This window comes from Empidonax traillii, unplaced genomic scaffold, assembly GCF_003031625.1.
Source record: "Empidonax traillii isolate 1590-97213 ecotype Southwest subspecies unplaced genomic scaffold, ASM303162v1 scaffold1128:size488575, whole genome shotgun sequence".
NCBI classification, from domain to species: Eukaryota; Metazoa; Chordata; class Aves; order Passeriformes; family Tyrannidae; genus Empidonax; species Empidonax traillii.
Window position 1 is genome coordinate 77,882 of NW_020956321.1, and position 27,444 is coordinate 105,325.

At 54.5% G+C, this 27,444-nt stretch overlaps 1 protein-coding gene across 1 annotated transcript; it reads left to right on the forward strand.

The window, feature by feature from the left end:
- Nucleotides 1–5,921: 5,921 nt before the first annotated feature.
- On the forward strand, nucleotides 5,922–25,796 carry GNG2 (G protein subunit gamma 2). Its single transcript, XM_027905181.1, has 4 exons — nucleotides 5,922–6,165; nucleotides 23,327–23,393; nucleotides 24,371–24,486; nucleotides 25,388–25,796. The coding sequence occupies exons 3-4, from the start codon at nucleotides 24,400–24,402 to the stop codon at nucleotides 25,514–25,516; spliced, it is 216 nt and encodes a 71-aa protein (XP_027760982.1). The 5' UTR covers nucleotides 5,922–6,165; nucleotides 23,327–23,393; nucleotides 24,371–24,399; the 3' UTR covers nucleotides 25,517–25,796.
- Nucleotides 25,797–27,444: the final 1,648 nt, after the last annotated feature.

Consider the following 27,444-nt stretch of genomic DNA (forward strand, 5'->3'; position numbering starts at 1 on the left):
CAACAACAAAAAAAAACAAAAACAAACAAACAAACAAAATACAACACCAAAAAAAAAAAAAAAAAAAACAAGGATAGAAAAGATGGAAAAGAATAGATCCCCTGTAAGGATATTGCAATAATGCATCTGAAATGTTGAATATCTAGAGAATACATATATAAATATATCGAGGTACGTATGTTTATATATGTCTGGATCTTATAGACCCATTTGCATTTTACTCCTGCTCTGCAATCCCTTTTATACAAAGGATCTGCCTCTCTTCTTTTATGAACTGTATAAATAATCTTTTTTTTTTTTTTTCTAAGCACTAAGGTGAGAAAATAGACTTTCCTCTCGAGGAGAATATGTATGCAACTGCCTTGTATGTGTGGCTCTTCCCGGTGCAGTCTCCGTTGTATTTTCCCAAGGCTTTTCATGTATCTTTAAATCTCTTACAGTTGGAATAATTCTGCCAGAGGACGCTGGTGACGTGCTAGAAAAATCCAAGGGCGGTTTTCTGAGTGTGTCCTAGGGAAGCCAGGCAGCCCAGGTGGAATATTTGCCATCGGTACCGGAGGGTGAAGCGTTGACAGAGCTAATATTCACAGCACAATGCCTTTTTAGTGGATATTTTTAATTAGAGTTTAGCCATTGACAGCCAAAGTTCTGCCATATTTTGATACACCACCGTTTTTTAACTGGAAGCTTTTCTTAAGAAAAAAAAAATTTAATTATTTTATAAATAAGCACAATCTTATTTTTATAAGAAATGTTGGGGGGAGGGAGCCAAGAAGGGGGAGCTGGTACCAAAAGAAAGGGAGCGTAGCTAGAGGCACGGTGCCAAAAAAACACCTCGGTGTTATTGGGATGGTTGGGATGTGGGAGCAGGTGTGGGGGAGCTTCAGGTGCTGCCGTGGGACCAGGGCACTGGCAGCGTGTCCCCACCCCGAGGTCTTGCCTGGCACAAAAGATTTGATGGGAAAATAATGTTGATGTGCAAATGCTGGCAGGGCAAGCAGGAGGATGGTGGTCCCTAAAGCATCCTTAGCTCCCTAAATCCACACAGGGCAGCTGGTGGATGCTGCCTGGGGGGGCTCAGGTGCCCTGCTCTGCTTTTGGGGGGACCACGGCAAACACCCAAAAGTCACTCCTGTGGGTGCCACATCCCAGGCTGGGATCCTGTTTGCCTCTCCAGGTCCCCATCCATGGCTGGATTTGTGGTGTGTGCACCAGCAACGTGTGTTTCCATGTTGGTACAGGCAGGAAAATTCCCCAAACTCACCCCCAGCCTCTTTTTTTGCCCCCTCTGCTGGCGGGTCATGCTGGCAGCCCCTCCATCCATGGGATCCTCACCCACTGCCCTGCCAAAACACGGAGCTGGAGGGGGGAAAAAGGATAAATTGTGGAAAGAAATGCTTGACACTGCTCAGAATTGGGCAGGGGGCAGCTAAACCAGGGCCTCTCCCTTCCTCCCCCTCATCCCGTTATCCTGAAGCTGGGCCGGAGTGTCGGAGCGATGGGGTTGGGATGGATGACGTTGAGGGCTGTGATGGAGCTCACCCCTGGGCGAGCAGGAGCGGTGCCAGGGAGCGGGGAGGGGACACAGAGGTGCCATTGGAGCGGGGGGGGGGGACACAGAGGTGCCATTTATTCCCATTTATTCCGCAGGTGGCCGGGGCGGCTCCGGCGGGGGCCGGGGGTGGCCGTGCCCGCCCTGCCCCTCGGGCCGTTCCGCCTGCAATAACGAGCTGTCTGTCTGCACAAAATAGTCCTTTCTGTGAAAGGATCTTCCCGTCGGGGCGATGGGAGAGCCGGTGACTGTGTTGCAAAAGAACAAAGAAAAAAAAAAAAAAAGGAAAAAAAAATAACAACAAAACTCAAGGAAAACTGTACGAACCCACCCTCCCCCCCCCTCCCCGCCCCGGAGCGAAATTCTTTTGTACCAATGAAGTTTGTTGTGTGCCTTTCGCGGTACGGCTGGACGTGACAATAAAGTGACAGTTGTTCGCATTGTTTTGACTCGTGGAGATCTAAAATGCTCCCAGGCTTGAGGGGAGGGGGGTCTGAATTTAAGGACACGTTGCATTTATTGTGCTCCCCGCTCCGGCGATCCCGGCTCCGCAGAGCTGGTTAAGGCAACTCCCGCCTCGGGCGGGGGAATGGACGGGCTGAGCCTTTCAGTTCGGATTTTTGCTGATTTTTACGGAAGTGGCAGCCAGGTCCAGCGCTCTGGAGTCGGCTGGAGGTGCTGGGGGGGATGTAGATCCTGTGCTCCTTGCAGCTGTGCTTCCCGAGGGGTCCCCAGCTCGCAGAAGCCCTGGGATAAAGGGGTGAGCCCCTTGTTGTGGAGCTGGTTGGGAAAAGCCTGTCCCCAGGGCCTCCCCCAGTCCTGCTCCCCACCTCAGGCAGGGAACAGGCAGGAGTTACCAGTGTGATGAGTGAGTCCGTCCTCTGCCGGCCACGCTCCACCCCTTCAATCCCCCTTTCTCCCTCCCCCTCTGCTTGGAGAGGGCTCTCCTTTGGGACGGCGGGAGGAATGTTTGGGAGCATCAGCCAGGTGAGTTCTCCCAAGGGAGGATCCCTTGGGTGAACCACCTGGTGCGTGATAGAGGGTTTGTGCTGCTTTTCTCCTCCACAACACCCGGGAGCACCATCCCATCTCCCACCAGCGCTAATTAAACTCCTCGGAACATAATTAGCCAGCCCTTTTCCTTGTGATTCTGCCAGGTTTTGCTGATCCTGGCATCTCCTTCCTCCAGCCAAGGAAAACTGTTGTGGATAGTACAAACACCCACAGCCTTTCAGTGTCCCCATTCCCGGCTGCTGGAGCGTCTCTGGATCCTCAGTGTGTTTATCCTCTCGCAGGGAGAGGGTGTGGAGGGACAGGACAAGAGGGAATGGCTTCCTACTACCAGAGGTCAGGGTTAGATGGGATATTGGGAAGAAATTCCTGGCCATGAGGGTGGGCAGACCCTGGCACAGGTTGCCCAGAGAAGCTGTGGCTGCCCCTGGATCCCTGGAAGTGTCCAAGGCCAGGTTGGATGGGGCTTGGAACAACCTGGCTTAGTGGAAGGTGTCCCTGCCCATGGCAGGGATTGGAATGAGATGATCTTTAAGGCCCAAACCATTCTGGGATTCTATGATTCCATGAAGATGATGATGAAGAGCCTGCTCTCCCATGGAGAAGCACTGCCCCCCTTCCCTGGCACCCTCAGCATCCACAGCACCAGGAGCATCCTGTGCCTTTTCCACGGGCTCCAGAAATAATTGCATTTTACCAGAGAGTTCCCTTTGTCCTCTAAAAATATCCCTTGGCCCCGGCGAGGCGGGCACTGACCACGGCAGGTCTCGGTGCCTAATTGCTGATTTCTGCTCAGACCCGACATTTTCGGGGCAGGAGGGAGGAGCACGAGAGAATCAGCAACTTCTGGGAGGGGGACTGCATTGTCTGCTGCTAAGTATAGCCTCCAGATTTCAGCCCTGGCCTAAAAAAAAAAAAAAACCCTAAATTTTCCTCAAAGCAGATGTGGAAGGGTTTTTCGGACCAGCCAGCCCTGTCTCCGCCCCGGGGGGGTGGTGGGGGGGGGTGAGGAGGGGAGGCGGCTCTTCCCTCCCCGTGGACTGTGTTTAATAAAGGCTAAATAGGAATGGATTTAATGAGTCCCCCTCCCTTTGATGACTCGGCCTCCATTTCTCCTTCATCTTGCCACGGGAGAGGTGTCCAGGGGAGGGAAAGGTCCTCCAGTTCCCATCCCGGCGTGTCCCCAGGCACCCACGCTGGCCTTTTCCCTGGGATGCTCCCGGCTGCTGGCAGCCCTCCCGCTGCTCTGAGTTACCATTTCACAGATTTAAGCTCTGACAAAAAAGGGCTGCACTTGGGCCACCTTGTCTCCAGCCTCTCCACTCCCAGACTTTGCACCTCCCGTCCCCATTTGGTGGCAGCCGGAGAAGGGAAATGGCACTTTTATGGAGCCAGCTGCAAAATGCACGATAAAGAAAAGGGGAGCGCTGCAGTGGTGTCCTTAATTTATTAATTAATTTTGCAACCGGATCCAAATAAGAAGCCGCTTTTTTCCTGCTGTTAAGCAGCGATGGCTGCGCCGGGGGTGGGTGCCTGGCACAGCATCCTCCTTTTATCAGCCCTTCCAAAACAAGCTGGACATACACCCGTCAACACCACCCCAATCAGGCACCAGTGACTAATTGGTGATAATTACAAAGATCTCCCCCGTCTGCTGGTGTGTTTTGCAGGGCATTTTTCGGCACCCTGGAATTATCACTGGCTGCAACAGTTTTAATTAGCGCGGCACCGAGCGACCCCTGCGCTGCGCTGGGGTCAGTGCGTGGGGGTGGGGGGATCGTGCCACTGCCAGCTCCTTGCTGGGTGCCAAGGGGTGCCAGGGCTCCAGGGGGTGGCTGCGGGCAGGGGTTTTGGGGCGTTTGGATGGGCCGTGCCAAGGGCTGAGCTCCCGCTGCCCTGCTTGGAGGGCAGAGAAGGAAATCAGTCATCGAAGGAAATCAGTCACCGAGGGTTGCTGTGGAAACGGGAGGGGAAACTCGGTTTGTGGCAGCCGGTGCCTCCCTGCCAGGAGCCCTGTGGAGCCCGGCCAGTGGAGGGGTGACACACAGCCCCCCTCGTCCACTGCTGAGGCCCCGAGGGGCTCCCGGTGCCGCTCTCTGCGGGATGCTCCAAAGGGAAGCTGCATCCCACAGTGCTGCTGCTGCTGCTGGGGGCATCGGCAGGGCTGTTTTGGGGGGCCAGCCCCCTCCCCAGCCCTGTCTGGGGAACACAAGAATGTTCTTTCAAAAAATCGTGGAATCACGGAACGGTTTGGGTCGGAAGGGACCTTAAAGTCCATTTTGTTCCACCCCCCTCCCACGGGCAGGGACACCTCCCACTAGACCAGGTTGCTCCAAGCCCCGCCCAACCTGGCTTTGGATACTTCCAGGGGTGGGGTATCCCCAAATTCTCTGGACAAACTGCGTCAGGGCCTCCCCACCCTCACAAGGAAGGATTTCCATGAGCACACAGCTGGGCTGGCGGCGGATTTTTCAAGGGGCAGAGGGAAGAAAGGAAAAAGCCACTTCATAAAAACCCAACCAGCCCCCTTGTGCTTCCAAAATCTTCCACCTGAAATCCCAAAATCTGGGCATGTGGGCTTTTACCGATTGAGAAGAAAACATAAAAAAATACTGAGTGATCCCTGAGATGTGTCCTGGATGGGAACTTTAGAGCTGGGAAGGGCTTGAGGGGAGAGGGAGGGTCTGGGGGTGCCAGGGGACTGCTGATTGGGGTAGGGGAGGGAGTGAAAGAGGGTTTGGAGGGCTCAGGGGACATGGGGAAATTCGGAATGGGGCGTTTGCAGTTGTGTGTTGTGTGGGGCGAGTGGGTTCAGGGGGGCTGTGGGTGCAGGGATGGGTATGTGGGGTTTGGGATGTGTGATGAGGTGCGGGGCGTGTGGGGAACGGGGGGCTGTGATGGGTGCGGGCGGTGCAGGGTGAAGGCTGTGTGATGGGTGCAGGATGTGTGATGGGGTGCAGCAGGAGTGGGGCTCAGGGTGTGTGATGGGTGTAGGGGGGTTGTGGGGTGCAGGGGCGTGGGTGTGTGGAATGCGGGTGCCCGTGGGTGTGGGGTGCAGGATGGGGGTACAGCAGGTGGGTGGGAGGGTTGTGGGGTTGGTGCGTGGCACGTGTGGGGTGCAGGGTCGGGGAGTGGTGAATGGGGGGCACAGAACAAGGGGCTGTTGGAAGGGACCGGGGCAGGGACGGGGACAGGGAGATGAGCAGAGCCAGGGAGAGGGACCGACTCAGGGTGAGGGGCAGGGGAGGAGGCGGCGGGGTCTGGGGAAAGGCGATCTGCAAAACCCGGGAGGCTGAGAGGAGAGGAGAGCAGGAGGAGGAGGAGGAGGAGAAGAGGAGGAGGAGGAAGTCGGGGCTGAGCCGCTTCCTGTAGGCAGCGGGATGAGCGCAGACAAAGCTGGGTGGGGACTCGCCGCTCGGGGCTGCTGCTGACCACCCTCCTCCTCCTCCGGCCGCATCCCTCCGGCCCTCCCTCCTCCATCCATCCCTCCCTCCCTCCATCCATCCATCACAACCATCCGTCCATCCATCCCTCCATCCCTCCGTCCGTCCGTCCCGCCGCCGCCGCCGCCCGCCCCGCGGGGCACCGCCGCCCGTCTCCAGGTACCGCCGGGCACACGGGGGGAGCCGGGGCTGGGGGCGCTGGGAGCACTGGGAGCACTGGGAAGGCTGGCACTGGCCGCACTGGCGCACGGTGGGGCTGGGCAGGGCGGTCCCCACCCCCTCCTCCCGCTGTCACTGACCCCCTCGGGGACCGAACCGCTCCCAAATCACGAGAAAATCCCCCCCAAAAATCCCGCGGGATGCCAATCCCCGCATCCCCCCAACCCCACGGGGACCCCACTCTGTCGGGGGGCGGTGGGGGACGAGGGGTCTTACCCCGCCGGGGTCTGGGAGCCGGGAAGGTGCCTTGTACGGGGAGTTCAGTCTCCCAACAAAGGTTGGATTTAGAGGGTTTGATCCTCCTTAATCAACTGATTTGCCATCACAGGGGAGGCTTTTTCTGTGGATGAATGAGACGTAGTGTTCTTTCTTTCGCTATTTTTTTTTTTAATCATGGGAAGGAACGGGCAGACTTTCCCAACCCCAAATCCCTGGAGCAGCCTCAGCTGGGATGAATCTGCCCCAGCCTGGCTTAGAGGGATCTGGGGGCGATGTCCACGCAGGTGGAGGGAAATCCATCCTGCCGCGCCTACAGCAGTGTCCCTCTGCCCACCATTTCTACCGAAATCCTCATTTTTCCCAGTGGTGGTTTGAAAGGCGAGTGCTTTGGGTGAAGGAACCCCGGGAAAATCGCCGGGAAGATGCGCTCGGGGAAACCTGGACCGGGGCTGCTTTTCCCCGGTGGGAGGGGAATCCAGCAAAAAGCTGACAAGAGGGGAGATGTGGGTTAGGTATCAGGAGAAGATTCTTCCCTGTGAGGGTGAGGCCCTGGCACAGGTTGCCCAGAGAAGCTGTGGCTGCCCACTGGATCCCTGGAAGTGTTCAAAGCCAGTTTGGATGAGGTTTGGAGCAATCTGGTCTAGTGGAAGGTGTCCCTGCCCATGGTGGGGGGGGGTGGAATGAGATGATAATTAAGGTCCCTTCCCAGCCAAACCATTCTGTGATTCCATGATTCTTGCCTCCTCGGTGGAAAATGATTTATATTTAAGGCAAATCTGGACGCACAGCCATGCCCCCTCATTAATCAATTACTAATGAGTGACTAATGAACTTAAAGCACGGCACTCAGAGGGCAGCGCCCCGGAGCAGGAACGCTCTGCCGCTGCCGCAGCTTCTCTGTGTTCTTCCCTTCCCTCTTTCCCTCTGGCCTCAGCAGCGATCCCGTGCTCCGCGGCCACGAGCGGGAAAAGGGGCTGGGACCGTGTGGATGTGGATGGCGGCAGCACATCCCCTGGCAGCGGGCTGGAGCCAGGCACCGAGGATTTTTTTCCTCATAACTGGATTTCCCTGAACGCAACTGGAGCATGCGATTTTAATCCTCTTTTCCTACCATATGGCCGCTGGCTGGCTTGAAATATGACTCAATTAATTATTGCCAGGAAAGCCCCGGAGGCGAAGCCTTTCTCCAGGAGGGGCTTTGGAGATGCTCCCGGGGTCATGATGGGGCTTTTCTCACCCCGTGCCGTGGGATACAGGGACACACGTGGCTCAGCCCCATCCTGCCCCAGCTCCCCTGGCACTGGTTTTGGGGCTTTTTTTTCCCCGGCATTTTCAGCCTTGCAGGAGGGAAGGCAGGGAGGCTGCTTGGTGCTGTTCACATGATGTGCTGCTGGCTGTGACACGAGTCTGGCAGTCTCAGCATCACCTGGATAACGCCTGGAGTTGGCCTCACCCCCGAAACGGGGCATTCCCGGCTTGGGAGGACCTGTGGGTCCCCCCCTGCCACTAACATGGTGCCTCCACATGCCCCTTGTCTCTCCCAAATTCCCTGGGAGCCGCCAGCTTCACTCCCAGTGGATAATACATCGGCATTAAGGATCTCGTGGTGTTTTCTCCAGGATCCTTGCAGTAGTGAGCTGGCGGTGGCCTCGTGGGGCACATTTTGGATCTGGGGGAGATGATAACCAGGGCAGGAGGGGTTATCAAGGCCAGGAGCAGGCAATCCTGATGGGATTCCCATGGATAGATGGCTGTGAGCTGGTGACAGAGCTCTATTATTATTAATAATAATATCATTATTATTATTAATCCCCAAACCATCCTGCTGCTTTGCCACCCAGTGCCAACGTGGCAGCAGGAGGAAAATGCAATAAAGAGGTGACTTTGCTGGGGTGGGCAGTGCCATCCCACGAGGCAGCCCCGCTGGGATTCCAGAGCCTTGGCCTGGGAGCAGCAGCGGCCGAGGCACCACTTGTGCTCCTGAAACCCAGTGAGTCACCAAAGGAGGACAGCCAGGCAATGGCACAGGCTGTTACCATAGTAATTAGGGCTGGAGAGACGGTGCTGGAGCCTCACAGACCCCGCTGTGTCCCCAAAAAGTACCGCCCAGGGGTGTCTGTGCCGCTCCATCCCGCGAATCGGTGCCGGGATGCTCCAGCCTGGAGCGCTGGTGACACGTGTGGTGCCACCAGGGACCACGGGGGGCTGCACCTCCTTCTCCCTCCTGCTGGACTGACCCATTTTGGGTTGGGAATAAGGGGTTCACTGAGGGAAAAGCGCCATTTTCGGCACAAGTTGCATCAGTTCTCAGCATGGCTTCTCCAAGCCTTTCACTCCTGCGCCCAGAGTGGGATGTGGGAGCAGGATATATCTGTGTGTGATCACAGCTGGAGGAGAAACAGTGGGAATGAGCAAAGGGATTAGGGTGGGTTTTCAGTTTTTCCTGCTTTTTGGGCTCTTTTCTCGCTGTTTCTCCCTCTCTGGTTTCTCGCTCAGCCCCTTTTTGGGGTCGCAGCAGCTCCAGGGAGGAGGGATGGGGGGAAAGGCAGCAGGATACGGTACCCCAAGATGCAGGACAGGATGTGAGATGCATCCTGGTCCACCGACCAGGGAATTTTTGCACTTGGCCTGGCTCAGTTTTATTCCCTCCTCACTCCCAGCATGGCCTCAGTTTTCCTCCTCCGTGCCGCACGCATGGGGCAAATTCCCTCAAAACCGGCCCCTCTAAAGCACAGGAGCAGTGTTTCCCCCTCCAAATCCCGAGAAGGACAGCAAGAGGAGGCTCCTGGTTCTGCTGATCCCAGGGCAGGGCGTGATGGCTGCGGAGAGCACGGGCTGCCATTCCCAGCTCTCCGCACGCCCTCGGCACGACACGTTTGGCGCTCGCCCCACGGAAAAGCAGGTCTGAGCCGGGGAGAAGGACGGGCTCCAGCCGCCAGGAGGACGCGGATTTGGCTGCGTGGGGAAGTAGGGCTTGCTCCAAAACCCATCTGAGGTGTCTGGGATGGTGTCCGTGGAGCGTGGACTTCGGGTCAGGCCGGTGATTAATTAATGATGTCTTTGATTAGTGAGGTGCAAGCGGATCGCCAGCGCGTGGCGGGCTGGGAGGCTGGATGTAGGATCAGAGGATCACAGAGTCACAGGATGGCTTGGGTTGGAAGGGACCTGAAGGACCATCTGGGATGAGTGAGGATGCAGCCGTGCTGAGGCTGAAGTCTGAAATCACTCATCAGCATTTCACGTCAGAACGATAGACTTCAAACACCAAACCAAATTTTTCACAGGCTCAGCGGGAAAAAAAAAAAACCTCTGAAATGGCAGCATAGCAAGCCTTAAAAAAGCAGCAACTTTGCAGTTGAGATACCCTTGATAATTCCTGGGAAGCAGCTGTGCCAGGATCTGCTTGTCCTACCAAGCACAATTAGTTTTCAGCTTATCTCGTCCTTCCCTTGCTTTTCACACGGCAGTTTTCTTCCCCTGTTGTCCATGACAATGGACAACAAGGGAAGAAAATTAAGAAAATTAACCCATGCCTTGGGTTAATTAGTTTATACCAGGGAAGGTCGGGGTGTTGCTGGATTGTGGTCGGAGGGTCCAGGCACCGCAGGGAGGTTTCTGGTGGTGGGAGATGCTTTCCTCCAGCATCCACAGGCCAGCTGAGCTGGGGGTTGGTTATTCCAGGGGTGCTGCCGTGCCCCCCAGGGTGCTGTTCCTGGCACAGCTGGGCACTCTGGAGCTGTGGATAAGCTCCTTTTTGCTGAGTTGGTGTCTTGGTTTAACAGGTTTATCATCCCGCCCTCACTTGCTCTCCCGAGGGCTTTGGGAAGGAAAGTTGGCTCTGTTGATCCCATGATGATCCCTACAAGTGGCTCTCCTGGCTGGAAGGGTCCTGGCTGGGCAGCTGCGAGAGTGAGAGGGAATGACTTAGGTGGGAAGGAGCAGCCTTGCCCGAGCCTTGGGATCCTGAGCATCAGTGCTCCTTCCTGGACCTCATGAAATCTGTCCGAGGGGAAAAAAAAAAATCCCTGGCAGAGCATGGGATATTCCCACTGCATGGGATATTCCCACTGCAAACTCCTCTGTGTTGCTGGTTTTACCCCACGCAGGGCTGCTCAGCGTCCTTCCTCCTTCTGCCTGCAGCTTCCTCCGACCAGGGAGGATAGATCCCAGATCCAAAGCCTGGCTGCTGCCTTCTGGAGCTGCCTGTGCCCATCCCCATGGAAAGATCTGCCTGTGCCCATCCCCTCGGGCAGAGCCACCAGCTGCAGTGGGGACCGTGGGGACATCAGTGCCATGGGGACATCGGTGCCCTGTGCCACCACTGGCGTCTCTGCCCAGGGACACAGCCCTAATTATGGCAGGTGCCCAGAGTGAGTCTGTGCTGAGAACACCCTCCTCCTCCTCCTGCTCCACCTGCCTCTGCTGGAACCCCGTTTTTCCCAAGGCTGGCACCTCGAGGAAAAACTGGCACTGCTGGGGTGAGTTCGTGCTCTAATTACAGTCGGGTGGTTTCGGTGCTGTCGCGTCTCTCGTGTCAGTCCTGCTGTGTCAGGAAGCCTGTGCTCCTCCACGGCAGCTCCCGTGGCTGGGTCCATGCCCAGCGAATGCCAGCGTTGCTGCAGCCCCAGGCTTGGAATCATGGGATTGTTTGGGCTGGAAAAGCCCTCCAAGATCATCGAGCCCAACCGTTCCCCCAGCGCTGCTGAGCCCACCACTAACCCAGGTCCCAAAAGGCTTTTAAATCCCTCCTGGAATGGTGCCTCCACCTGTTCCAGTGCCTGAAGGAGGTTTGCCAGTCCTCTCTTAATAATTTGTTTTCCTGGTCTATTTGCCTACTAGCAGACATGGCACTGAGTCCCTGCAGCCAGGGGAAAAGCAGCCCTCGTGGTGGGACCCACGTGGCTCCCCCAGGACAGGCGGAGTGTCCCTGCGCATCCTACAGCACCCGCAGGGATGTGGAGTGGCCGTGTTTTCTCTCTTCCCTGCTCCCAGCTGGGCTGTGCCCCAGAGGAGAGACCGGGAGCTGAAGGTGGAAGAGGCGCAGGAGCGTTGGGTCTGTTGCAGCATCCACCTGGGATGGCACGGGGAGCGCTGCCAGGTGCCCAGGAGTCACAGCCTGAGGCACAATCCCCTCAAGGGGGATGCTGAAGGGACGCTTCGGGCTTTGGTTGTCTTAAAACCTTCCCCTGTAGCCTTGAATTCCTTGGGGTTGAGCACGTGTGAGTAACCACGTGCTCGGAGAAGGTGTGCTTTTCGGGGTCATTTTGGGTGAGGCAGCACCAGCTGTCAGCAGGTGTGAGATGCTCGGTGTTGATTTTGTTCCTTTTCGGACCCGGTGTCTTCGGCTTTCCTTTGGAGCAGGTGCAAGGCAGGAGGAGGGAAGCAGGATGAAGAAGCTGTAGGGAGTCAGGAGTGCCAGAAATGTGTCTCCACAAATCTCCCAGGGCAGTGCCAGAGTGTCACTGCCTGGAACATTTGTCATTGTTATTTTTGCAGCCACTTTGGGGTAGAGCTGGGCTGAGCAGCACCCACGGGATGAGCCTTGGGCTCCGGGGTTGTCCCTCTCCTTCCTCGACAGCGTTGGGTGGGTTTGGATTTTGCTGAGGGCTGAACCCAAACCAAAGGGTTTGTTCCTCTTCACACAGACCTTGGGAGAAACTGGCAGGTGTTGATCTGAGCCTCCTGAGGACAGCAGAGATTCCCAGTGCCCAGAGAGAGTCCAGAGGAGGCCATGGGGATGCTCCAAGGGCTGGAGCCCCTCTGCTCTGGAGCCAGGCTGGGAGAGCTGGGAATGTTCCCCTGGAGAAGAGAAGGCTCCAGGGAGACCTGAGAGCCCCTTGCAGGGCCTAAAGGGGCTCCAAGAGAGTGGAGAGGGACTGGGGACAAGGGATGGAGGGGCAGGAAAAAGAAGAATGGCTTTCCACTGCCAGAGGGCAGGGATAGATGGGATTTTGGGGAGTTGTGCCTTCTCAGGGACTTCCCACCCCCTCACTGGGTCTGCAGCAGTTTGGGGTCTTTAACTGGGGGCCAGTTAACCTCTCTGATCCTCCTCTCATCAGTCCTCAGGACCGTGCTGCTGGAGCAGCTCTGATCCTGCTGGGAAGTGCCCAAGCAAAGGTTTCTCCCCTTGGGAAAGCGCTGAACATTGACCAGGTCTGATGGATTCCTTGGATTTGTGTAGGATCCTGGGAAGAGGTGGCTCAACAGCCCCGGTGGCTCTGCCAGTGGGGTCGGAGCTCCAGAGTGACCCTGGGGCAGCTTTGGGTTTTCCCAAGGGCTTCAGGATCAGTTTTTGAAGTTCCCCTGACCCGATTGCGCCGCATTCCTTGGACTTTTTTAACATCCTGGAGCCGTGGTGGTGTTTGTGTGGCGCTGGCAGGGCCGGGTCCAGCAAAATACGTTGCATTATTTATCAGCTGATTTAATATAAGTGCTGCTCAGCCTCACATCCTCGCTTGGGAGGGGGGACTTGGATCTGCCTCCGGTGCTTCCCTCACTCCCCATCTAATGCCTGCAGGGGGGGACCCTCCCTCCTCCCTCCTCCCTGTGAATAAAACTAGGGAATAAAGGGAATGAAAAGATTATTTTAATGCAGCAACCCAGGCTTATGGAGAGGTATAAGCAGCAAATAAGGGAGGCACTGATTATTAATTTTTTTTTAAGCCTAAATCTGAGCCCTGTGTAAGGTTTTCTATTAAATGATGGGAAAGTTAGGCTGGCTGTGAATCCGTGCTGCTCCTCCATCCTACCGGGAACTGAAGGCCCCCAAAGAGCAGCTGCCTCCATGGATTTTGTAGCTCATACTGGGAAAAATACTGAAATCCACTCACACTGAGGTTTTCCAGCACCAGGTAGGCAGGGGACAGCAGTTTGTGAAGCAGAGGGGTCAAATCCCAGTAGTTTCAGCTCTTTTGGCAAAAGGATTAAAGCTCTGGGAGAGGACGCAGAGGGGGATAAATGAAGCACGTGGGGCCACAGCATGACGAGAGTGGATTGATCCTGAGGTTCGATGCACAGGGAAGGGAGGGAATTCAGCACATCTTACCTTGCTTAGTCCAGGCTTCGTGGAGTTTCTTTGGCTTTAAATTTTTTGATCCTTTATTTCATTTATTTATTTTTTTTTTTGTTGTTGTTGTTTTTTTGCGATGGAAGTGTAAAACCACCGCCCGGGCTGGCGGCTTCTCCTCCCGCCTGCGTGATATCGGTGTGTGTGCCGAGCGTGTGTCATTCCAGATGCCGCCGGAACGGTGGGAAAAGCAGGGCCGTTGACTCAGCAGGAAGCGGGGCAGGGATGCTCTGCCCGCGTTCTGGGGGGGGAAAAAACTGCCTGGTTCGGGGATTTTGGGCTCTGTGGGAAAAGCGAGATGTTGCGTGTGGAGGTTTGCAAGCGGCGAGAGGGTGTGAGGACGGAGATGGGCCGGGGAATAACGTGGGAAATGCTCCGGGGGGCGCAGCTCAGGGGAGGGAAAAGCGGATTTTGCTGTTTTGCAGGAGCGTTGTTGTCAGGGCTAATGGAGGTGGGTCAGGGCTGGAGCGAAGGGAAGCTGCTGAGCACGGGGCCGTGGTGCTGCTGCCTCTCGACGCCGCTCCACGTCCCTGTCCCAGTTCTGCCACGCTGGCCGTGCCCTCCTCTCCTCATTCCGTGGGGAAGGAGCCAGGTGTACTCGCTGCCTCCGTAACCAGGGCCTACTTTAGACCCAAATGCATTAGCTTACAGGGAAAAAAAAAGAGGCAGCAGCAGGGCACAGGAGTGAAATTTAATTGGGATAATATGGGTCAGCAGCAGCAACAACCTACTTCTGCCCAGCCAGCCCAGCTAACCTGGTTTGCAGCGCTGCCAGGGCTCTGCATCCCTGCCCGCATTCCTGCCTGTATCCCTGCCCTGATCTGTGCCTGCATCCCTTCCTGGATCCCTGCCTGCATCCCTGATCACATCCCTTCCTCCATCCCCGCCTACATCCCTGTCTGGATCCCTGCCTGCATCTCTGTCCGTATCCCTGCTCACATTTCTGTCTGGATCCCTGCTCTCATCCCTTCCTGCACCCCTGCCTGCATCCCTATCTGGATCCCTGCCTGGATCCCTGCCCACACCCCTGTCTGCATCCCTGACAGCATTCCTGCCCAGATCCCTGTGCACATCCCTGCCCATATCCCTGACAGCACTCCTGCCCAGATCCCTCTACTCATCCCTGCCCTCATCCTTGCCAGCATCCCTGCCCAGATCCCTGCTTGTATCCCTGCTTGCATCCTTGCCTGTATTCTTTCCTCTGCCAGGCCATGAAATGCCAGAGCCAGCACAAGCCACAATAAATCACTTTGCAAAGTGATCTATGATTTTGATTTTTTTCCCCTCTTTTTTCCCTCTCTTTTATTTTTTTGTTGTTGTTCAATCGTTTTTCTCTCTTTTTTCCCTCTTTTCCTTTTCCCCCCTCCCCCCCCTCCCCAATTTTTTTCCCTCTCAGAAACCTGCTAAAACCACCCCCATTCCATGCCAATCCTCCACCTGCCTGTTGGGATGTGGCCATGAGCAGATGCTTCACTCCTCTCATGGGTGTCTCAGAGATGCCATCACACAACAGCTTTGTGGTGAAATCCTCGCAGGATAACAGGGTTTTACCCCGCAATCCACACCTAAACCACACCAAATCCCCCCAAAAAATCATCACAAAACTCCCATCTCCATGCGGTGCAGCCACTATGTGAGTATTGGCCCCTAAAGGAACCAGCTCTGGATGCCGTGAAAAACCTGGAAATAGAATCCCTGAGGGGGTTTGGGTTGGGAGAGACCTTGAAATCATTCAGTCCAACAGCAGGGACACCTCTCACTAGACCAGGTTGCTCCAAGCCCTGTCCAGCCTGGCCTTGAACGCTTCCAGGGATGGGGATAAAGAGGGAAAATCAATAGACCCCATTGATCAAAGCCTGTCCAGCCTGGGCTCAGACACTTCCAGGGGATAAAGAAGGAAAATCAATCAATGAATCAATCAATAAATAAGGGGAAACTCCCAGCCTTGCTATTTCCAGGACAGGGATGGGAAGAGAAATACCAGGCAGTGCCAGCACTGGGAATTGGCTCTACGATCTCAGATGGGCTGTGACCTGTTTGCTGTATTTGAAGCTTGAAATAGAGCCTTATGAGTAATGTGGTTCAGGTGCTTATCACCAATTAATTAATTCTTTTGTATGGTGGATACCTAATTAAAGCAGTCTCAGGTAATTCCTGGGGGGGGAGAGGGGGGGGGGAGCTGAACCAATGGGGTTGTTTCTTCGCTGGTGTAACTTGTTGGGTGATTCCCAGAGGCTGGAAAGGGTTATTGGGCTCCGTGTGAGTGTTACTTAAAATAAAATTCTAATAAAGGTTTGATCGGGGTGAAATCATCGGAGGATGATTTCTCATCGCAAAGCTTTCTGCAGCCCAAGGCTTCTCCTGCTGCAGGAAGCTCTTTGGGAGAAAAAGGGAGGCTTTCACCAAACAGAAAGAAAAAAAAAATGGGGCCATTTTGGGTTTATTTTTGGGGAAAATTGCTTAGCAGGAGGATGAGCCCATAATCAGGCACCAGCTAATGCACAAGCCACATGCCCCTTCCCATTTTCCACAGTCATGGGGAGGTTGCCCCCTAAAAAAAATAGGGTCTTTTAGCCAGCTCAGGGTAACTCAGAGTATTGCCCCAGTTCCTCTGGGGTGGCTGTACCCCCAGGCTGATGGGCAGGGATTGGTAAATCACGGGATCGTTCAGGTTGGAGAAGATCTCTGAGATCACCAAATCCAACTGTTCCCCAGTACTGACATGGATACGAATTTGGGGTGACTTTCTTTGAGGATCAGGGTGGGTTTGACCCTTCAGGAGCAGAGGTGACACAGCCAAGTGCCCAAATCCTTCTGGAAATGTGGTGCTGGGTGAAATGCCTCCACCTTTCAGCGCTCCCTTCGTCTTCCCTTCGCTCTCAACTCTCATTTCCCATCTTCCCCTGAAGATCTTTATCCTGACCCTGGTAAATTCTTAAGGGCAGGATGTTAAAAGCTGAAACTCAAGACTGGATCCGTTAATTAGTGTGAAATAATAGCTCTTGGCTGCTTCCCTTAATTAAGGGTCAGGAGTTCAGAGCTGGATGGATAAGGAAGAAATTCTTGGCTGGGAGGGTGGGCAGGCCCTGGCACAGGTTGCCCAGAGAAGCTGTGGCTGCCCCTGGATCCCTGGAAGTGTCCAAGGCCAGGCTGGATGGGGCTTGGAGCAACCTGGGCTAGTGGAAGGTGTCCCTGCCCATGGAAGGGGGTGGAATGAGATGATTTTTAAGGTCCCTTCCAACCCAAACGAGTTTGTCATTCTGCCATCTGTGTGCTGGACACACTTTGCCCTGTCCATGGGTTTTGGGGAACCCCTGAAGCTGCGTGTTCTCCTCTGCTCTTCTCCCGTGTGCTGAAGGAGCCTTGGGTCTCCCGTTGGCCTCTGGGTGTTGTTCGACGCTTTATTAAATTTAAAAAGAACAACCCTAAACCGAAAGCAACCCAACCCTTGAACTATTTTCCATTTCAGTGACGTGCAGCAGTGGTGGGGCTGAGCCCTGGGGAAACCACAGGGTTGGAGCCCGTGCTTAAAGCCCCTGCAAGGCGGTGCCAGGGGTGGCGTGACAGGGTGTGCCCTTTTCTGTCCCCTCCGGTGTCACCGGAACGTGACAGCCCAGGCCTCTTTCTTTCTGTGTCACAGCATAAGCAGAGAGCAGCCTTCTTCCTCAGGGTTTGGGCAGCCTGATTCCCTGCTATTTGGGCATCCTTATTCCTCAGAATTTGAGCATCCTTATTTCCCTGGTATTTGGGCATCCTTATTCCCCAATATCTGGACATCCTTATTCTATGGCATTTGGACATTCTTGTTCCCTGGTATTTGAGCATCCTTATTATCCAGCATTTGGAAATCTTTATTTTATGTTACTTGGGCATCCTATTCCTCAGGATTTGGACATCCTTATTCCCCAGTATCTGGCCAGGCTCAGGACACCCATCCTGCCAGGCCTGTGCACACCACTGGGTCTGTCCCTTTTGCACAAACACTTTTCTAGGGGTTTCCCCCCCCAAAAAAAAAAAAATGGTTTTCCTTTCCAAGGGTACATCTCTGGAGGCCCTGGAACAGGCTGGGAGGGTTGCTTGGCTTTTGATGTGTTCCCTGGTGGCATTCCCACGGTTCTAGACCCTTGTGCCAACCCTGGAGGAGGTTGGTGCTCCCTCCCTGTGGTGGAGAGAGCCAATATCTTGGATGAATGGTGGCTGGAGGGACCAGAGCAGATATCCCAACAGGCAGCTGATCTTTCACCTGAATAACATTTAGAAAAACCTTAAAAACACCCTAAAAAAAAAGAAACCAAAAAAAAAAAGGAAGTGGGGTGTGGTTCCTGTTTGCTTCAGATTGAGCCGTTATGGAGCCTGTGAGAAAACAAAAACTGAGATTCTCCCTTTCACGTGATGCCCACGGAGCAGTGGCTTCTCCAGGCAAAAGGGCCAGCCCTGCCAGACCAGGAACGTGAGGCTGGAGCCTCCTGACTCCATCTGGGCTGCACAGGCGTGGTCGGCTCCAGCACATGAGGCGGGTGGAGGGGACATCCCAAGCCAGGCTCTCTGCAAAGCCAACTCCAGCCCTGAGCTCTCCATTTAACGCCCCAGCAAAATTAGGGAAGACAAAAAAAAAAAAAGAAAAAAAAGGAAAAAAATCTTTCCTGCAGCTCCCTCTTGCTCTGTGTGCTTTGCATTGCCTGGATAATTCCCACCCCTGGAAGTGTTCCAGGCCAGGTTGGACAGGGTTTGCAGCAACCTGGGCTAGTGGAAGGTGTCCCTGCCCATGGCAGAGGGTGGAATGAGATGGGCTTTGAGGTCCCTTCCAACCCAAACCAGTCTGGTATCGAATGATGTGGGCCAGAATGGGCACCCATCCCACCTCATCCCTGTTTGGCAGGAGGGATCAGATGTTGGTGTGATAACGGAGCTGTTTCCATGGAAACAGTCCCATTTTTTTTTTTCCACTCAGTTGTCTTTTTAATTTATTTATTTATTTGCCAGCACGTCTCTGACCTGCAAGCTGCTTTATAGTGATTTATACACCGTGCTGAGCAGCAGGGATAAAAAATGGCTGTTGGAAAAAGGGAATCAAATCCCTGTGGATGGGGCTTTGGGAGCTGTGGCTGTAACCACCGCTCAGGATTAAGGTTCTTTGCCCCAGCAAAGCAGGGTGATGGGAGCCCACGGGCACAAAGAGAGCTCATAACATTTTCTTCCCTTGAGGAAACAACGAAACACATGGAATTTGGGCGTGCTAAGGCTCTTTTCCCACCTAGGCCTGTGACTGCTGTCGGGATCCACACGACTACCCCATCTCCCACCCCCTGCAAACGTGGCTCTGCTATTTTCTTTTTAGCCTGTAATATTTTTATGCTTTTCTAGCTATATTTAGCAGTTATTTTTTCAGCTGAGCCACCTATTTTTAGCTGTGGCTTTTAGGAAAAGCAACAGGATGCCTGGCAGAGCCAGGCAAGCCCCTCAGGAGGGATTCCCACGCTCCAGCCGGCCGGTGACCAGCAGCACCGGCTCCAGGGAGGAGACGGCACCTCCATATGCTCAGTTATCCCTTCTGGATGCTGTGTCATGGCTGGTTTTTGGGGAGGAAAAGGCAGTTTTTGGGAGAGCCCGCTTGTCTCAGAGGGGATGCAGCGAGCTGGGGTGGGCTCAGCTGTCGGGAAGCGCAGGGAGCAGGAGAAATCCCAGCGTGAATGAGAGCTGGGATAAATCCCTCCATTAAAATACCCAGCTTGGCACCTTTTCTGGATCAAAAATCTCTTTTTCTGCAACAAAAAAATACCCCTCTTTTGGACCCAAAAGCCCTGGTGGATGCCCTGGCTGGTAGGAACAAGCCTGATCCCTTCTCTCTCCCAAATCCTGGCTGCCCCAGTGGGATTCACCCACTCTGCTGCTAACTGGGTGGAAAACATCGGTGCATCAGGGATGGGAAATACGACTTTTTACTGAAATCAAGGGGCAGGGAAGCTCCTGCTTTCACCCCGAAAAGGAGCCGTTCTGGGTGGTGGGTGATGCTGCATTTTGGTCTCTGTGGTGAGGGAACAGCGAGGTTTCGCTCTGGCAGCGCTTTCTGTTTCATTCCTGCTTTTCCTTTCGGTTCAGCTGGGAAGCGTGGTGGGAGAGAGCTGAGAACACACTCACTGGGAGATGAAAAAAGTCTGGAGAAATGAATCATAGAATCGTTTAGGTTAGAGAAGGATCAAGGAGTCCAACCGTTTCCCCCCAGCGCTGCCAAGGCCACCACTGACCCACGTCCCCAAGTGCCACATCCACAGGGCTTTGAAATCCCTCCAGGAATGGTGAATCCCCCACTGCCCTGGGCAGCCTGTTCCAGTGCCTGTTCCTGCCTATTCCAATTCCAGCTGAGAGACAGGAGAGGGTGTTTCCCCCGGGTTTAAAAGTGCAGAGGATCACAGATGGATGGGTAAACACTTCAGACCCTGAGAGACACAGGGATGTCTTGTGACATCCGTGAAATCTCACCCGATGCCCGTTTGCACCTTCAGGAATGTAAGGAAATGCTTTCCAAGGATTCTGGTGTCCTGTTAAGGGTAATTGCACTAATTAATCACGCTTAAAATCATAGAACCATGGAATGGTTTGGGTTGGAAGGGACCTTAAAGACCAGCTCATTCCAACCCCCTGCCACGGACAGGGACACCTTTCGCTATCCCAGGTTGCTCCAAGCCTGTTCCAACCTGGCCTTGGACACTTCCAGGGATGGAGAAGTGCCACTTTTTTAAACATTTATGAGAATTCCTGTCTCCACCCACGTGCAAGTTGGATAAACCCCAAGCGAAGGGAAACTGCTAGGGGAGAGGCTGGGCTCGGATTTCCTGGGTTTGGAGCTGGAGCTGACGATGGAGCTGGTACAGGGCACTCAGATTCCAGGATCCTCTCTTCCCAAGCACTTGCTCCGCAGCCCTTTCAGCAGAGATCTACGCAGAGCGGGCGGCAGCTTGTGCTGACAAGGAGCTGGCAAACGAAGCCTAATTACTGTTTCAGGCAGGGCTGGCAGCTCTGGGATGCCAGAGCCCCACAGGAGCCCGGTTTGGGAGGGAGGAGTGGGATGGCAGCTCGGCAGGAGGGCCCGGCGTGGAGAAATGCTCCTTTCGCGATGGCTTTTTTGGGTTTGACGTGGCAATTTCTGTGGAAATGCATCCAGAAATCAAGGTAGATGGGATTAATTTACTGGGATAGAGGAGGACTAGTTCTTCCTCGGTGCAAAGCAACGCTGGCTTTAAACTCAGAGCACATTAAATTCAACAGACAACAAAAAATGAGGTGGTTTTTTTGCAGCTTAGGTACCAACCAGTAAAAATTAGCAGCAAAACTTCCGAGCCCAGGCATTTTTTGCAAGCGCTTTTCGTGGAATCATGGAATCACAGGGTGGTTTTGGTTGGAAGAGACCTTTAACACAATCTAATTATACTCCCCTGCCATGGGCAGGGACACCTTCCACCAGCCCAGGTTGCTCCATCCTGGCCTTGGACACTTCCAGGGATCCAGGGGCAGCCACAGCTTCTTTGGGAAACCTGTGCCAGGGCCTGCCCACCCTCCCAGGGAAGAGATTTAATCTAAGTTGCTGGAGCATCCTCCTCTCCTTCAACCCCCAATGCCTTCTTACCCCTGATTACACCTTGGAAAGTGGGTAAATCCTCGAGTTGGAAGGAAAATGCCAACCATAAATCTAAAAATCACCCCACTTCCCAGTATTTCCTGATATCCCCCTTGTCACTGGCTGATCTCGCCGCTGTTGTGCCAAACTTTGCCTACAGTGAAAAGGGTTTTATGGTGCTCCCAAGGGAATGCAGACAGTGTGTTATTTCCCTCACTCGATGGCACGTGGGCCTGGATAATGGGATTCGTGCCTTGGAGCCCACAGGTTAATGAGTCCTTGCTTGTTATTTCCTTGCTAATGATGTTTAACGTGTCCAGTGCATGGATATTGTCTCTTCTGGGCTCTGCCACTGTAATTACAACCCCGGGATCTTGGCAGGTTCTTTTGATACTTGTCTGTTGTGCAGGGGGGTCAAGGGTTGAAAGGGTTGAATTCATTTAAAGGGATGCAAAAAAGCTGGAGAGGGACTTTGGACAAGGACATGGAGTGACAGGAAAAGGGGGAATGGCTTCCCACTGCCAGAGGGCAGGGTTAGATGGGATATTGGGAGGGAATTCTTCCCTGTGAGGGTGGGCAGGCCCTGGCACAGGTTGCCCAGAGAAGCTGTGGCTGCCCCTGGATCCCTGGAAGTGTCCAAGGCCAGGTTGGATGGGGCTTGGAGAAACCTGGGATAACGGAAGGTGTCCTAAACCATCCTGTGATCCTGTGATAAAGCCAATCCAAACAAAAAGTCAGGGGGGTTTAGGTTTACTCTCAGGGGCTCCACACACTCCTGGAGGTACAGTGGGGTGTCCTCACTTTGGGATTTGAAAAACCTGCTTTTGTGACTGCCCTGTTGGAGCAGCTTCGCTGCCTCCTGGGCTGTTGTGGGGTTGTTTTTCGGTGCAGGATGTTCACGAGCTCGCTCTGAAGTGTCACCTGCTGTGTTTTTGTTATTCATGTGGAAGGAAACTCACAGAGTGGAAATGCTGTGAAACCATCGCTGGTCCCCAAAAATGGTTTTAGTTTCTAGTTGGAAGCATCTGCAGAGGGGCTGAGCGTGGCTGGGGTTTGTGGTGGCCCCTGGGAGGGTCCTCACAAGGTGGCTGAGCTGCCCCTGAGTTCCCAACATCATCTCAGCAGCCCTGGGACATCCCAGCTCACACAGATGTCCCTTCCTCTGTCCCAGCAGGGTCTTGGTCTTCCCTAGCCTTGTTTTTGGGGCTGTTTTCTGCACTTAAGAGCCCCCAGGGATGGAGGCAGTAAGAGAAGGGAGGGTTTGCTTGCAGGAGGGTGGCAGCAGGGTTGGATATATATAATTTTTTTTTTAAGATCAGTGCTGTAGCAGCTGTGTAGATGCTCCCAGCAGCCCTCCCTGCTCCCATGCCTCCTTTAAGGACCTTAAACAGGAGTGGCTGAAGTTGCTGAAGTCTCTGAAGTGAGTCCTTGCCACTGGAGCAGCAACAGGTCCTCTGTGTGAAAGGACACACAACATAGAATTGTTTAAGTTGCAAAAACTCTCTAAGATTGAGTCCAACCATTCCCCCAGCCCTGCCAAGGCCACTCCGTGACTTTGCAGGGAGAACTGGCAGGAAAAAGCAGAGAGAGAGAATAAAAAAGGAGAGTTGTACCCTGCCGCTCGAACTCCTCTCCAGCCAAAGAAGAAGGGGAAAGAAAAAAAAAAAAAAAAAGGTGTGAGAAAGATGAGATGAGATAAAGCAGCGCGGAAACAGCGCACAGAGAGTGAAGGCACAGAGCTGTGCCCCGGGGAGAGCAGATCCAGCCGGGAGGAGCTCGGGCTGTTGGGAGCTAGCTGGAGGATTTTTGGCAGCGTTCCCCGCGGGACGCTCCTTCCGTCCCGCCACGCGTGCTCTGCGCACCGGACGGTTCAATCCATCCCTGAGCATCCTCCGTCCTCCCGCGAGCTGGGGAGCAGCCACGAGCCTCGGATACTCACTTGAAACCTCTTCCTGTGCCGAAAACCTCGCCGAACGCGAACAAATAATGCCGCTGGGGGGTTGTGCTCGCACGGCACGGGGCGGGGGTGGTGGTGGAGGGGGGACGGGACACGCGCGGAAGGAAATCCGCAGCCGCCGTGCCGGGCACGGAGCTCGGATCCGCGGCACCTCCGGGGCTCCTGGTGCCGTAAATATGGAGCTGAGAGGCATCGCTGCAACCTAACCCGGCTCCTTTTGATTTCACGTTCCCTTTGCTCGAAGGTGGTGAGCGGCCGAGAGGAGCAGGTCTTCCCCTAGAGGCACAGATCAGCGCAGAGAGCGGTTTCTGGTAAAAAATAACTCCCTTGGGGTCCCCACCGGGCGGCGGGTGTGGGGTGGGGGGGGGGGTCTCATCCTCAAATCCCGGCACGACTCACTCTCTGAGCACAGGCACTAGTGCCAGGTTGATTTTTTTTTTTTTTCTTTAAGTCGCAGGTGTGCAAACACCCTTATAATGGGCTTGAGCTGGACACGCCCTCAGCTTTTCCTTAAAACATCGCGATCCTCTCATTTTAGGGCTGTGCCGTTCCTTGTCCCACCCACTCAGGGGTCTCGCCGTGCCCTGCTGTTGCAGGACATCCCCAAAAAAAAAAAAAAAACCAACCCTAATGTTTTGGAGCTGGCAGGCAGCCCCAGTCAGGCAGCAGCACAGCTGTGCCTCTACTGGAAAATACTTGCCGCTTGTAAAAGTGTCGGCTGCCGGAGGAGTTGGGATGCTGGAATTCTGGCCGGAGCTCGCTGCTGTTGGAAGGTGACGGGAAAACAGCCGTGACAGAGCCCGGCAGGGACTTAATGAGCGTCCCCCTCCCCCCCTCCCCGACTGCCTGGGGTAGAAATCTCGAGAAACAGGAAACTCCAGCATCCTGTTTAGCATCTCAATGTTCAAATTGGCAGCAGGAACAAAGCGAGGGAGGCCGAGGGACACCGGACTCACGCTGGGCACCGGCACGGGCCGGACGATGAGCGGGGAATGAGCCTTCCTTGTTGCTTGTCACAGGCTTTCAATGGAACGGCAAATGCCAGAGAACGGCTCAGCTGGGCTCCAGATGGTCCAAATGGTCCCAAAGCTTGGCTCTGGGGACCGGGGGGAGGGCACAGGAGAGGGCCACGGGCAGCGGGTCACTGCAGCTCCCCGCCCTGGCTCTGCGTCTCCCTTCCTCACACCCTCATTCCGATGGCTCTGACGCTCCACGCGCGCCACCCCAGCACGTAGTTCGGGGAATTTCGGGGCCCAGCAGTTGATCCACGTGTGTTCCTGCCCCTCAGCCCGCCCGGGGAGCGTGCCTGGCCTGCCCATGGCTAGCAACAACACTGCCAGCATAGCGCAGGCACGGAAGCTGGTGGAGCAGCTGAAGATGGAAGCCAACATCGACAGGATAAAGGTAGGGAGGCTCGGGAGCTGGCTGGGGAATGCTGTGAGGTGGTGGCTGCTGCTGAGCAGCTGCCCAAAGCACGTGGTGGGAGCTGGGAGGTGGTGCTGGGTGATGTTTACAGAGCGATCCCGATGGCCGTGGCTGAAGGCAGGGAGGCACCGGAGGTGCTTGCCCGTGGAATTACAGAATCCCAGAGTGGTTTGGGTTGGAAAGGAAAGCCCATCTCGTTCCAACCCCCTGCCATGGGCAGGGATACCTTCCACTAGACCAGGTTGCTTCAAGCCCCGTCCAGCACTCCTGGGGACGGAAAGCAGCTGGAAGCCTCACCTGGAGCCCTGCTGGGTGGGTGGGAAGGACTGACTGTTCCCAAGGCATCTCACCTCCGTGGGAAGAGGTTAAACCCGGGGAGAGAAGTGCTGCAGTGGCAGCTGCTGGCTGCAGGCACAACTGGATGCAAGCAACACCTCACCTCTTGGGGTGTGGCTGAGCTCCAGCGGCTCGGGAGCTGCTGCCATGTCCGGAATAAATAACGAGGTTGGTGGCTGAGGGAAGGAAATGTTGCTGTGGCAGCTGTGGATGTCCCTGCTGAGGGTTTTGGGGGAGAGCTAGCAGGGATGCAGGGATGCTAAAGTCAGACCTTGCTATGGTCAAGTTGGGTGAAGGATGTGAAGGATGGGAATGGGTAAAGGATGTGAAGGATGCTTTTCAGATCATGTGCCGACAGATTAGAGCCCAGAGGTTAAAAACCAGCCCTGAGCGCAGAGGTGAAGAACCAGCCCCACCAAGGCCGCTGGTCAGGTTCTTGTCGAGGGTCTGGTGTTTCCTGCCCAGCCCTGCTGGCAGCATCTTTTTCCAGGTGGGATTTTCCCAGCACAGCCTGTCCCTAACACTGGGGCTCTTTCCATTGCAGGTGTCCAAAGCAGCAGCAGACCTGATGGCGTACTGCGAAGCCCACGCCAAGGAGGACCCTCTATTGACCCCCGTCCCGGCCTCAGAAAACCCCTTTAGAGAGAAGAAGTTCTTCTGTGTGATCCTGTAAACCCTGGAGGAGCCTGACGGGCACTCAGGCCATCCTGAACACTGATGTAGAGTTTTTAGGAATGGGGACGACCCGCTAGTCCTCAGAATTTAAACAAAAAAAAATAAGTAAAATACACGGCCTGGAAGCTACAGAGATGTGCATGTTTAAAGAACCTTTTGGGGGAATAAGATGATCTGCATTGCGAGGCAAAAGATCTGAAGTCTGTAGAGTTGCCTAGAAAGAGAAAAAAAAAAAAAATGTAAAGAATAAATCTGTGTCACTTTTCTGCTCACAAAAATCGTTTGATTGTTCCATATTCAAAGCACCAGAGCCGTGCTGAGCAAAGTAACCGCTCAGGATGTGTATAACCTTCTTGGAATGATATTGTTGGTTTCTTTCCAAACTAATATTTTTTATTTAAGTTGTCAGGTATATAGCAACAGGTTAGGTGACTTATGGTGTTACTCAGTGTTTGGTCTTGTGCTTTTTCATTTCTGGTGGTAGCAGAGCAGGGGGGTTGAGTGGCCCCACGGTGGGTTTGCGGGTAGGGGGACACCGGCAGCTCCTGCCTGTCCCCCACGTGCTGGCAGCAACGTGTTCCTGGCAAACTCCACTTTTTTTAACCATTTTGTATATGGTTAGCTTTGGTTCTGCAAGTAAAAGTGATTCATGTGTCGTGGTTGGTGCTTCATACTCCTGTGACGACGTTCGGTGGTAGTGCATGAGAGTTTGTGTCCGTCCATCCGCTCCAGACTTTTCTTTTCTATCATTTGGCTGGTGGAAGGAGCTGTAGGGAGGAGACTGAGGCGATTCTGAAAGCAGAGTGAACTCCTGTGATGCCTTAGATGTGCCTGAAATACCTCCTGTGATAGGGGCAGGTGCCACAACCCGGGCGAAGGGGCTCGGGGTGGCCCCTGCCCCGGGCGCTGTGGGGTAGCTAAAAATCCGAAAATCAAAGTCAACTGCTCCTTTTCCGGGTCTTTCCTTTCTCCTACACCTCTGTGCCTCTGCCCTCCTCGCTTGGCCCTGCTCTTTGGCTTCCTGGTAGCACCTCCTTCCCTTGGGGCTGGTCTGGAATGCTGCTTTGTGGTGGGGATGTTGCTCCACGGTGGAATGCCGCTCCACCATGGGATGCTGCTGCGTGGTGGGATGCTGATCCACCCTGGGGTGTTGCTTCATGGTGGAATGATGCTTCACGGTGGGATGGCACCCCACCAGGGGATGCTGCCCCACCAGGGGATGCTGCTTTTTGGTGGGATGCTTCAGCCCCTTCCCACACCCACTGAATCCCATTCCCTCCTCACCACCTCGGGAAGGGGCAGGGGAGCAGCTTGGGGAGGTGCCTGACCCCCTGTTTACACACAGCCTGAGCTCCCTGTCAGGCTGGGGAATTATTCCCAGCTCCGGTTCATCCCCTCTCAGGGGATGAATCGCCTTTTCTGGGCTCTGCCTCGGGTTCACACTTTTGAGGACGTGGCTTGTCTCTCCTTTCCGCTGCTAAACACCTCCCCTGCTCTTCTGCACTCCTGGCAAACTTTGGGAATCGTAACTTTGGGAATCATATCGTGGGGATCTGAGTACAAAACAAGGTGGGTGTCTCACAGGGACTTGGGGGCGATCTGTGGTGACCTTACTAAACTAGTTCTGAACCAGGTATCAGCTTAATCCCTGTGGATTCCAGAGGGCAATAGTCTTTAGGTACCTTTGGGTGACTCTTTCTAGCCCGTAACAAGTGCTTTTTGGTTTTTCTACCTTTTCATACTCTTTTTCTAGTCTTCTACAGAGAAGGCCCGTTGTTCTTACACTGGACTCAAACCCTTTGGCACCTGGGAATGTTTATACGCCACGAGTAGCGTGGATGGTCCCAGTCCCCCATCCCCCCATGGTGGCTTTTGGCCCTTCCTAACCCTCCCAACCCTCCAATTTTTGATCTTTTTACTACAGCT

Coding starts and splice junctions, on each gene's coding strand:
- GNG2 (XM_027905181.1), top strand. CDS start 24,400: ATGGCTAGCAACAACACTGCCAGCATAGCGCAGGCACGGAAGCTGGTG. Junction 24,487..25,387: donor CCAACATCGACAGGATAAAG/GTAGGGAGGCTC, acceptor TTTCCATTGCAG/GTGTCCAAAGCAGCAGCAGA.